Here is an 11,997-nt window from a genome sequence, read left to right on the forward strand (position 1 = left end):
AGCTAGAAAAGAATGTGACTCCTCACAACCTATGTCTTATACCTTCCCAAACCATCTAGGCAAACGACGAAAATCCAATCCAAAACCCCTTGTTCTGAGTGAAGCTAGAAAGCAGTTAATGATCTACAGACTACCTCAGGTCCTCCGGCTACACCTTAAAAGATTCAGGTGAGCATGCTCTGGGAGTCCCAGATGGCTGTGAGCTATGGGGGAATAGCTGCTTCAAAGGCTTTCTTGAGAGCAAATGTCTTCTTTGATGTTAGGATGGGGAGCTTATTCCCTTGAGACATTGTGCTTTCCATGGAGATAAAATGGTTCATATCCAGTAAGGCATGTTGATGTTGGGGCCCAGCAGGACTTGGCTTCTGCTCTCATGGCCCTGTTTAATTGTCTCACCTGCACTAGGTGTCTGTGCTTGAAGATTTTCTTCAGGAAAATTGCTTGAGGCCAGGAATTTGAGACCAGCCTGGGCAACATAGCAAGACCCTGTCTCTAAAAAAAAGTTTTTAAAAAAAAATTAGCCTGGCCGGTGCGGTGGCTCACGCCTGTAATCCTAACACTCTGGGAGGCCAAGGCGGGCAGATTGCTTGAGGTCAGGAGTTCAAAACCAGCCTGAGCAAGAGTGAGACCCCATCTCTACTAAAAATAGAAAGAAATGAATTGGCCAACTAATATATATATAGAAGGCATAGTGGCGAATGCCTGTAGTCCCAACTACTCAGGAGCCTGAGGCAGAAGGATTGCTTGAGCCCAGGAGTTTGAGGTTGCTGTGAGCTAGGCTGATGCCAGGGCACTCACTCTAGCCTGGGCAACAAAGCAAGACTCTGTCTCAAAAAAAAAAAAATTAGCCAAGTATGGGGGCATGCACCTATAATCTCAGTCTCTTGGGAGGCTGAGGTGGAAGGATCAGTTGAGCCCAGGAAATAGAGGATGCTATGATTGCACCACTGCACTCCAGCCTGAGTGATAGAATGAGCACCTGTCTCTATTAAACGAAAAAATGTCTAGCCTTACTTGGGCTTATGTAGATCCATCTTCAGGATGAAGTGTAAAATAATCTGTGAAAAGAAGGGCAAGCAGTAAACTACAAAAAGATTGTTGCTTGAATTGCTTGTTTAAGGATCTCTAGGTTCAGAATGCTTTGTGAAACATTCACAGCAAATATATGTGTACAGTGATCACTGCCATTTTATTAATAGGAAAACCAAAGCCAGAGGTTAAGTTTTCTTGGTTCTCTGCTTTACCAACCTCTACCTCTGAATGCGTATACAAGTTTTTATTAGTAAGAAGTTTATATCCATGTTCTAGGTGGTCTGGCCGTAATCATCGAGAGAAGATTGGGGTCCATGTCGTCTTTGACCAGGTATTAACCATGGAACCTTACTGCTGCAGGGACATGCTCTCCTCTCTTGACAAAGAGACCTTTGCCTATGATCTCTCCGCAGTGGTCATGCATCACGGGAAAGGGTTTGGCTCAGGACACTACACAGCCTATTGCTACAACACAGAGGGAGGTGCGTGCGCTTTACTCTGTGGGGTGGGGGACACGAAAAGGGTTGATTTGTCCACATTTTATTGCTTTCCTTTTATTTCCATCCCATGGATTACCTAGAAGGAAATTACATACATTAAAATCCAGGCCGGGTGCGGTGGCTCACGCCTATAATCCTAGCTCTCTGGGAGGCTAAGGTGAGAGGATTGCTTGAGCTGAGGAGTTCGAGACCAGCCTGAACAAGAGTGAGACCCGGTCTCTACTAAAAATAGAAAAAATTAGCCGGGCATGGTGGCACGTGCCTATAGTCACAGCTACCCAGGAGGCTGAGGCAGGAGGATCACTTGAGCCCAGGAGTTTGAGGTTACTGTGAGCTAGGCTGATGCCACTGTACTCTAGCCCAGGCAAGAGAGTAAGACTCTGTCTCAAAAAAAAAAAAAAAATCCAGGAGAAAGAATTGTGAAAGTTGGATTCAAATTTTGGATGTATCACTAAGTAACAGCATATGGTCATTCTAAGAATGAAAAGGAACTGACACGTAAAAGTGCTTAGAAAAGCACCTAGCACATAGTGCTTGCTCAGTCAGTGTTGGAGGATATTGTAGTATTATTGATAGCATTGATTATCCATAGCATTACTATTGTAGTAATGCTACTTCTGCAGATCTTACTTTCCTTCTTGGTTGTGCAGAAATAAAAGTACCTGTGTGACATGGAGGTATAGTATGAATCTCACCAGCACCAGCTCATAATAAAGCTGAGAACATTTACTGAGCACTTACTATATCCTTACTGCTTCCCATACCAAGGGAAGTGTGGGGATACAAGGATGCCAGGGCCACTTCAAAGGAGACTTCAGTCCTTGTCCTCCAGAGTGGAGCCTCCCAGGTACTGCACTGAGGCAGATGGGCTGCACGTATGTTTTCAGCAGAGCCATTCTTGAACCCCTCTGCCCTTGGGGCAGCCAGAGCCTGTGAACAAATACTTTTTTATTCCTTCTAACTTTTCCTTTATCACTCCCCTCTATTTCCATTTCTCCTTTCCTCCTCTTCCAATTGCTTAGCCTGCAATAGCTTGGCTGTTTTTGTAGAAGGCCCTAATGGATAATAAAAAAGCCTGAATAAAACGAGGACAAAAATTACAGTCAATTGACAGTGTTTGAGACCAGCCTGTGGTATTGTGGTGAGGTAAGAGCCAATGATTACAGAGAAGTCTGTTGGTTACTTGTCCCTTCCCCCACCACCAATAATCAAGGTTGGTGCTATTCAGAACTTCTCTGTCCCTTTCTTCATCTCCTGATTTTGCCTTCTCACTGGAAATATAAGTTGGGTAGTCATTTTCTCTCTTTCTCTCCTTTGGTTTCCCAGGTTTTTGGGTCCACTGCAATGACTCAAAGATGAATGTATGCAGTGTCGAGGAAGTGTGCAAAACCCAGGCCTACATCCTTTTTTACACTCAAAGAACAGTGCAGGGCAATGCAAGAATCTCAGAAACCCAACTCCAAGCTCAGGTGCAGTCCAGCAACAACGATGAAGGCAGACCACAGACACTCCTCTGACTGGGAGGCATGTATCAAAGACTGACTTGCTTTTAAACTATTGGTGTCCATACATCTTTCCTCTTGTAGGAAGTAAGGCTTACTGCAGGAACAGATTACTAGGTTTGCCTCACTGGGTCTTGAGTAGAAGGTTCCAGGTGATTCATGTCCTACTATAAATTTTATAGTTACTTTCTTTTGAAATTGATTTGGAAATTCCCTCCTTTCATAAAAACAAATCAAAAGGAATAACTTCTATTCATCAGTTGCTTGTGAATATAAAGGGATCTAGATGAAGGAAAGGGGGTAAATTGATCATATCCATGCAGGAAAGCAGCCATGTTTTCTCTCCATTGTGCGATTCCCTTGCTAATCAAGACCTCGTTAGAACACCAGAAGAACCCTCCAGATGTGAGCAGCCCTGGATAAAGCACATGAGGGTGGCCCTGGGCTGGCAGCTTGCTAGATAGGATTGGTTCCAAGGTGGGAGATGAAGTCTAAGGATTTATCCCCACAAAGGAAGTAACCCTCAAGGGTTAAAGACTTGTGTACTTCCCTTTTTAAGGGCTGGCAGTTGAAGTGAGTGAGATGCATGGAGCAAATTACCCCATGCAAAATGGGAGGGTTTTCATGTGTTGTACCCTCAGTGGCTGCTGCTGTAATTTAATCATTTTAAACCTCTTGAGACTGGCATGAATACTCCATTCTAAAAAAGGGGCAATTCATATAAAGAAGCAATAGACTCGTGTATGTTCTTTGTTGCATGCTGAGCCAAAGGGCACTTCTAGCCATCCCTGTTCTAAAGCAGATTCCTGGTGCAGGTCTAGGGCAGGCACATGATTTGGTTTAAATTGGTCCTTAGATCAGTGGTCTGAGGCTTTCTCAGAACTCAGTCGAGGGTGGGCAGGGATAGTTGGTGGTCCAGGGCTTATTTGAATGCCTGTCACCTGTTCTCATCTTGGTATATAGCACACAGCTTCTTAGCCTACAGCTTTCTTGCTCCTGGAGAGCTAGAACATCCATGTTCACAAGATTTGGTAGTTTTTGCTTTCCCAGGATATGGGAACTGCTTAGGAATCTAACCCCTACATGTCCGGACAGTTTATTGCTGATGGCCTTGGCCTGTTTCCTCCCAAATCTGATAATCCCTATTGTTGCTTTACCTCTCTATACTCAATCTATCAGAGAAAAAAGCAAGACTGCCCTTTTACTCCAGTGCTAGTGATATACATCTTTCTTTTTAAATTGGCTCAGTTTCTAAATAGAATGAAATTGCCTACACAAAACCTGCCCATCAGGCACCACTGAGTTTCCCTTATTTTTTTAATAGACACTGTCCCTGAGGATGAATTCCCCTTCTTAATCCTTCACTTACTTAGACTTGCCAGTGAAACTGAAAGCAAACCCTAACTCTCGTTGCTGTGGTTGCTGCAGTGAGCCTGAGCCTGTCACTATGAATGCTCATCTTTTGACTGAGTATATCATATTAATGTTTGAATTCAGGTAGAAGTACAGTTGTCACTTGAAGGGAGTAGATGTGGAAGGGAGTTTGGGGAGGGGTGGGAAGTGGGGAAAGTGAGGCTAAAGAATGAGGGTCATAGCTTTAGCAATGTTGATGAGCCACATTTCCCGAACAGATCTGTAGCATTTGCTGTTGACCTCTTTTTGAGATGAACTCTCCCATAGGACCTGCCAGGTAGCACTGAGACATGGAGGAAATTCAGACAAAAAATGGCTCACCCTGATAGGGAAGGAGTTGACTATATTTTAAATTAAACTTGCTTTTCCAACACTGTGAGGTTTCTGTAATATTTAGCTTTTATTTGGAAGCGATAGCGTATGGCATTTTTTATGCTGTTTGGTTTATATTTTCTACTGCAGGCTTCTTTGTATAAGCTTTGCCTGGGCTCACCCTCTCCTGGACACTGTTTTAAAGTGTCACAGCTGCCCATGCTATCAGAGGCTCTGATGTGAAGCCGTATTCTTGAGATCCACGTTTTAAAGTTGGCATGATTGGTAATGACTTTTTGTGGCAATAGAAAAGCCCAGTAACTAAAAAAAAACCAAGGAGAGTAAAACAGAAAGGAAACTATCAATTGTGCCTCATCTTTCATTGAATCCTATATTTATTATTCTAAAAAAAGAAAAACTTACAAAATAGAGAATACTAGAGAGCATCTACTTCACCCCTCAGACTAAGGGGGAATACTTATTAATAAACAAACATTTAATGGAAAATTAAAAGAGCTTCAAATTTAATTTTTAAAATAGTTTTATACCAAATATTGTAAGGATTATTAGGCAGAGTAAGGACTTTGTGAAATAAGTGCTTAACTTAGCTGAATACCCATGTATCAAATTGATAAAAGAAACGAACATCAGAGTCTCCACTGAGCTACACACTCATGGAGGTGCCCATTGCAGTCACAGACACCTCAGGTACCCAGAGGCAGCAGCACTAGACACTTAGGAAGTTAGTATTTTAGGAGATTTTTATTAAAGAAGAGTTCCCTGCTGCATAAGCCAATGTTGTGACAGAAATGTCCCTTTGCCTTTAATTTATTTACATATTGGAAGTAGATGAATGTCTCAGTTGCATCTTACATTAAATTGAAACATTCTAAAGAGAAGAAAATAAGAACCAGTAAGACGCTGACTTAGATGCTGCCAAATCAAACCCAAGGTCTCCTAACTGAACCTGAATGGGCCTGCTCCTCTCCCAGGGCAAGTAGTTAAGAGTCCTCTTCCAGGAACCCTTTGTAGTTGGCTGGCGTGTTTACTTGCTGCTGTAGCCAGCCAGGATGAGTGCATCCTGGCCATCGAAAAGGATTTTTTTTTTTACCTCAAACTAGCCTGACCCTCATACTTGTGGTTGCCTCTGAGATGAGCATCCGTGCTAGTGTAAAAAAAATTAGGAATGCCCTTGGCAGCCAGATATCGAAGCTCTTATTACATGGTGGCAGAGCTCTTGCCAGCTTTGATCCAGCTCCTCTCAGGCTGGGTGGGGGCAGTGCCACACTGTAAAGAATTTCCAGATGTCTCTCAAAATGTCCTGAATAAAATTGGAAACTGTAGAAGTGTTAATGTGTCCTATGGACTCAATAGCAGAGTTTATTTTTGTTCTTAATGGCAAGGTTTCTAGAGTCAATGATTGTATGAGTTCCTACTCTGGCTATGCTTACAACTCCATCCAAGTACAATGGAAGAACCAATGAGGTGGGTTGGCTGGCAGTGGGGCATGCCCCGGCATAAGCCCTAGAGAGTTCAACAGTAGTGCAGAATGAAAACTTGGTTGGGGATGAGGGGTTGGGGGTGGGAGGTTGGAGGTGGGTGGGCAGGGAGGGAGAAATGGAGTTTGTTTTACTTACTGATAAAGCTTTGTGAACTAATTTTATACAATTCATAAAATTTGGTGCCTTGTACCCAATTATTGTTTGCATGGGATCGAAAACGTAAAGGGAAAAGATTCCTTCTTGTCATTTCAAGGGGCAAATGGGTCTGTGTAGTGTTTAAAGGACATTTGGTATCACAGACTTTTAGACAGCATTTCATATCTTGTGTGTGAATGCAAATTATTCTTACCAGCAAGTTCTAAAATTTTATTGTAATGTCCAGATTCTTTGTATTTGTGATTATCCATCATATGGCTGCTTTTCAAGGCAGACTGTGTACCCCATTGTTTTTTTACCACCCTTTTCATGTTCCAAACATTAATTCAGGCCTTTTCAAATCAGGCTGGGAGGCTATCCCTTCTTAAATGTACACTATATCCCTATCTGGGACTATATTTTATGAACAGAAGGGTTGCTTTTCCAGCTGGTTGGGAGAGCACAAATGTTCAGAGAAGGCTTTTTCGTCTTTATCAAAACAATAACTAATGCTGGGCAACATATGGTAGAAGCCAAACAAAAATGGTTCCTCCTGAAGTGGTACCTTCATTGGTTCTGAAGTTCTTTTGCACAAAAGTGTCAGGAAGTAGTGGAAAAAACAATTCCCGCCCCCCTCCCCTCCCCCACCGTGTGAAACTTTAGATTGTAAGGCAAGCCAGTGCACTGTGTAATATGCAAAGGTAATGATGCAAAAGAGAAGGCACAAAGACCCTGTACCAGGTCCCCATACCGTTTGCCTAGGAGGTGCTGACTAGGATGGTGCCCAGTGACTGTGGAAGGTGCTAAGACCCAATCTGTTCACTGCAGGGCTGTTTACAGCCTGCCTGTTTTACTCCAACCTTAAGGTTTCCACTGAGCTAATGAGGCTTCCCCAAAGTGTGTTTAAAAAGCTCATTACTCAAAGCACACTTGATAATTGGGTCCCTCAACCTAGTTACTCAACAAATTAGGTGAAGAGGTGGTACCTTTGGGGTAAAACTTGCCATGGCCACTTAGTTTTTTAACCAGGTAAGTATGCATCTCTCTGTAGGTTCAGATTCTTTTAAAAGACAGCACTAAAGCTGAAAAGCACCTTCTAAATAAGACTGTGAATTTACTTTATATCTTACAAGTTTAGTAACATTCTCTTGATTTAGGGCTATGACTTTAACCACTATATTCATGTTCAGCCCACACACTGCTCTCAGTACACCATAGATACTATAGCACTGTGGTAAGCAGTCATTTTTGTGAACTCTTTCCATACTTCTGCTGGCATATTTCATTTAAAATCTAACTAGCTAGAGATTTTCATAGTACTAAGTGTTAACTACCTATGGCTGAAAAGTGACAGGATGTACAGTTAACTTCCCTTGGGAAGAATGTTGCATTGGCAGTGATGAAAGCTGGCACTTTCATTTATAGAATCATTTATCAAAATTTTGGAAATTGTAGATTTGGTGGTTTTATTTATAAATTTGTATCACTCTGAATAATCAAGCCAGTTTAAGTGAAACTTTACCCAACCAGCATTATAGCTTTAAAACCCAACCGACAATAAACATTATTACTTGAAGCCAAGTCATTAAAATTTGAGTTAAGTTTGAATTTTGCTTTTGGAAGGTAACATTTCTTAATTCTTGCTGGATTTTGATTTTCAACTCTGGAAATTTCTATCAAAGAAAACTTCATAATTATGAGTAGATCAGGTGGCAGATTTTAAGAATCTAAGTTTCATTCCTATAAAGAACAGGAGGTGCTGGTATTTCTTGTCTTGGAAGTAGTCTGATGCAGGTCTGATAGATTTAGCATCTATCTATGGCCTAAAAGTTTCCTCCTTTGGCTGGGTGCAGTGGCTCATGCCTGTAATCCTAGCACTCTGGGAGGCTGAAGCGGGCGGATCACTCAAGATCAGGAGTTTGAAACCAGCCTGAGCAAAAGCAAGACCCCATCTCTACTAAAATTAGAAATTAATTGGCTAACTAAAAATATATAAAGAAAAGATTAGCTGGGCATGGTGGCACATGCCTGTAGTCTCAGCTACTTGGGAGGCTGAGGCAGGAGGATTGCTTAGCCCAGGAGTTTGAGGTTGCTGTGAGCAAGGCTGACGCCACAGCACTCTCTCTAGCCTGGGCAACAAAGTGAGACTCTTGTCTCCAAAAAAAAAAAAAAAAGTTTCTTCCTTGGTCACCATTTGGGGTTTGATGGCTTCAAACCTAAGCCTTGCTTTCATGTATGTAACTCTTCTTCATCTTAATACTCAGGAAAATATAAACCTCTCAGAGCATCTGTGATCCCATGTAGACAGCTGCTGCTAAAGGGTCTTGGCTCCTCCTATCAGATAAGATCAGACTAATACTCCTAAGACAATGGTAGGGGTTTTTTTTACATATAAAAAAAAATCTAGATCTGAGCCCGCCCCAGAACACAGCCTCTGGTGGCGCAGGGCAGGCATGTTAACAGTCGGTGGGGGGGGGGGGGAGGCCCCCAAATGAGCCCTCGCCCTGCCCCGCCCTGCCCCACCCTGCCCCAGGAGCTGGAGCTGGAGCCAGAAGGTGACAGGCCTTGTTCACCCCTGCAGTTTTTCTTCCCTAGCTCCCTCTCTGTTTTTCTTCAGGCATGGCTTGTCTTATGATTCGTTGCATGTCAACCCTGGAGCTCCCAGGCCTAAAGGCACTATACAGCCTCTATGGCTAAGGGATATATTAACATACACGTATGTGTGTGTCTATACACATAAATATGTCTATTAAAGTAATATGAAGAGCTTATAAGAATGCAGATTCTGGGGACCCCCCCCCACTCCACCCCCGAGAGTTACTGAATTAGAATCTGGGAGGTCTAGGAATCTATATTTTAAAAGCTAATAAATTTTTTGATGTTCAAAAAAAAAAAATCTAATTCTCAAACAGCTTTCTTAATGAGATTTATGCCAGCAGGGTCAAGAAAGACTATTTGTCCTGTTTACCTTTAGTAAACAAATTGCTAGAGACAACATCTGTCAGCTATAACATTTAGGCCATTTATACCAACCCTTTTCTATTCATGTCCTTTAATCCTGTACCAGTTTCATAGGAGACCTGGCACATGAAAGCAGTATTCAAAAAAAAAAAAAAAAAGTTGGCCTGGCAAGGTGGCTCAGACCTGTAATCTTAGCATTGTGGGATGCCAAGGTGGGAGGATTGCTTGAATCTGGGAGTACAAGGCCAGACTGAGCAACATAGTGAGACCCCCATCTCTACAAAAAAATAGAAAAATTAGCTGGGTGTGGTGGTATGCTCCTGTATTCCCGGCAGGAGGATCACTTGGTCCCAGGTTGCAGTGACCTATGACACCACTGCACTTTACCCTGGGCAATACAGACCCTATCTCAAAAAAAAAAAAAAAAAAAAAAAAGCCTATTGGAGTAAATCAACTAGAAGAAATTGGCCATGAGTTAACCTGTCTCTATCTCCACCTCCTTCTATGGCTACATGAGTCTTTCCATTGCCAGTTCCTTACATACTCCACTTCCCAAAAACCCTAAACCCCTGAACAGTAGCACTACCATGAATTTTAGGGTCAGAAAACATCTATTTCCTTTAAAGGAAGTAGTTTCCTCAGCAGTATCACTTTAGTGTCTACTGTCCAGACTTACTTATATGTTGTCTCCTCCTACACATCACTGTCCTCTTTTTGCCACCAAACATCAGTCTCTTCCAGCAACAATGCCTCCCTGGTGCCTGGAAAACCTACCTGGTGCACTAAAATGCTATGCAACACCAAATGGCTTCTTCCCTCAGTACTACTTAATAATGGAAATCCCTAAGAATAAACTTCATGCTGTGTTAACATCAACGTATGATGGTTACAGTTTCCATTTTTTTTCCCTAAACAAAGCAAACCACCTCCATTACAATCCATGTTTGGAGCTTGTTCCTATTTCTCTTGAGTGTGAAATATAAATCATGTTTTTATGATTTTTGTAATCTTGACTTTTTACACCTTGTTTTTGTAAGCAGAAGTTTCTTATTAAAAGAATAAAATGGCTGTCATTGTGTATAGTGTTTATTTCAAATATTTGTTAAAACACCATTGTTATTCCTCAGGACAGGAGCAAAGATCACCCTCTGCAGAAACTTAGAAACTATGTACAGAACTTTACAGAACAGAGACAATGCTTTAGCTGAAGCCTGACTGCTGACCAGAGAATGGAGTTCTGAGTGGACTTGGGAACAAAAGGAAACCAAGTAGGGAACAGGAAAGTGCCCATGAGAATCACATTTCAGCTGCCATCAGGACATATCTTGTGGTGGTCACAAATTGTAGGCTCTGTTTTTGGAAGGTTCGGGTGCAGCACAGGATTCCATTTGTCTGCAATCAGATGACAGGACAATGGGTGGCATCATGAATGCAAAAGCACTGGTGGGAAACTGATAAGAGATATTTAAATCCCTTGCAACATCTGGAAACACATTTAACTAGGAATAGCCACGGGTTTTATTTACATGCATTCTCTTTCCTACACTTAGTGAATAACTGATACAACTTATTGCTTCTCCCAGCCTCCATACATGGCTATAGTTAAAGTGCTTACCTACTTGGCTACACCCCTGGCTGAGGTGCCATAAGGTCAATGTCACTCAAGTTCCTGGCCAGCCAAACTCCCGCAGCAAAGAGTCCCAAATTAAGGATCAAGTTCCTGGAAAAACAATGTATTTCATTCACTCTATGGTTAAAGAAAAGTACTGGGAGGAAAAGGCTTCCTGAAGCATTGATAACATGGTTACATGGCAAGTTGCCCAAGACCCGCACGGGAATTTGGAGTTTGTTTCTGTGCCTAATAAGAGCAGGATCAAATTTAAAGGTCAGTTAAACAGCTGTTCAGGGCCGAAAAGCTAGTTTATGTGTAGGTGCCTCTTCAGTTCCCCTGGTCAGAGTGATTTTGTCTATAGATACAGCCTCGCAAAAGAAATACAACTCCTGCCCAAAGGCCTCAGTAAAGCAGTCAGAGCCACGAAGAGCCCACTGTATTGGCAATATTAAAACATAAAACCAAAATGCCCCGGGGGCACCAGCCTCTAAAGGAAGGGGAAATACAGGCGTATAAGGTCGTGAGGGCCAGGGCGGGACCAAGGTCCCCGGGATCGGTTACCTCCGGAAATCATTCCTATCGGTAGCAAAGCGATAGACGCCCCGAAGCCAATCTCCCACGTTGTCCGGAATTTCAGGAGCCTCATTTGCCGCGCCCGCAGAGCTCACTACAACCCCGCCGGAAGCCATGCTAGTCCGTTTGGGCTCCACACACGCCTCGCACGACGCTCCGTACGGGCGCCCGCGGATCACGCAACTTCCGGTTCGGCACTTCCGCCGGCTACCGGCCGGCAGAGGGCGCCGTTCCCCTAGCTTGGTACGGCGCCCAGGACTAGAGGTACAGCCCCTGGCTGCGCGTCCGCGAACCCTGCGCGGGGAAGAGCGCGGCCCAGCTCTACCGTCCCTAGTGCCCGGTCCCACCTCCGGCTCTCCAGCCAGCCAGTCACGCGTGCTCAGCGAACACTTAACTGGCTCAGGAGGCGGATGGCAGGGACCAGGCTCCCAGCCTGGGGGGGTAGGGGTAGATCA

General features: G+C 43.3%; 2 protein-coding genes across 5 annotated transcripts in view; one reads left to right on the top strand and one right to left on the bottom strand.

The window, feature by feature from the left end:
- USP49 (ubiquitin specific peptidase 49) overlaps positions 1–6,105 on the top strand; it is a 67,355-nt gene extending 61,250 nt beyond the window's left edge. For both annotated transcript variants that reach the window (XM_076003352.1, XM_076003353.1), the window contains 3 exons: positions 60–168; positions 1,309–1,514; positions 2,859–6,105. In XM_076003352.1, coding sequence (XP_075859467.1) covers positions 60–168; positions 1,309–1,514; positions 2,859–3,049 — 506 coding nt within the window. In that variant the 3' untranslated portion in view covers positions 3,050–6,105. The remainder of the gene's footprint in view (positions 1–59; positions 169–1,308; positions 1,515–2,858) is intronic.
- A 4,322-nt stretch (positions 6,106–10,427) lies between these two features.
- On the bottom strand, positions 10,428–11,811 carry TOMM6 (translocase of outer mitochondrial membrane 6). 3 transcript variants are annotated; one of them, XM_012773253.3, is made up of 3 exons: positions 11,531–11,811; positions 10,977–11,077; positions 10,428–10,749 (listed from the first exon to the last, which is right to left on the bottom strand). In XM_012773253.3, exons 1-2 carry the CDS (start codon positions 11,656–11,658, stop codon positions 10,981–10,983), a joined length of 225 nt encoding a protein of 74 aa, XP_012628707.1. In that variant the 5' UTR covers positions 11,659–11,811; the 3' UTR covers positions 10,428–10,749; positions 10,977–10,980. The 3 variants fall into 3 exon arrangements, with proteins under 3 accessions (XP_012628707.1, XP_012628706.1, XP_075859480.1); XM_012773252.3 differs by having other exon boundaries at positions 10,973–11,077; XM_076003365.1 differs by having other exon boundaries at positions 10,428–10,808; positions 10,973–11,077.
- Positions 11,812–11,997: the final 186 nt, after the last annotated feature.

This window comes from Microcebus murinus, chromosome 5, assembly GCF_040939455.1.
Source record: "Microcebus murinus isolate Inina chromosome 5, M.murinus_Inina_mat1.0, whole genome shotgun sequence".
Taxonomy (NCBI): Eukaryota; Metazoa; Chordata; class Mammalia; order Primates; family Cheirogaleidae; genus Microcebus; species Microcebus murinus.

Excerpts from the sequence above, each read along its gene's own strand:
- TOMM6 (XM_012773253.3), bottom strand. The coding sequence starts at position 11,658 with ATGGCTTCCGGCGGGGTTGTAGTGAGCTCTGCGGGCGCGGCAAATGAG. Across the intron at positions 11,078-11,530 it reads GATAGGAATGATTTCCGGAG|GAACTTGATCCTTAATTTGG; the intron begins GTAACCGATCCC and ends TTGTTTTTCCAG.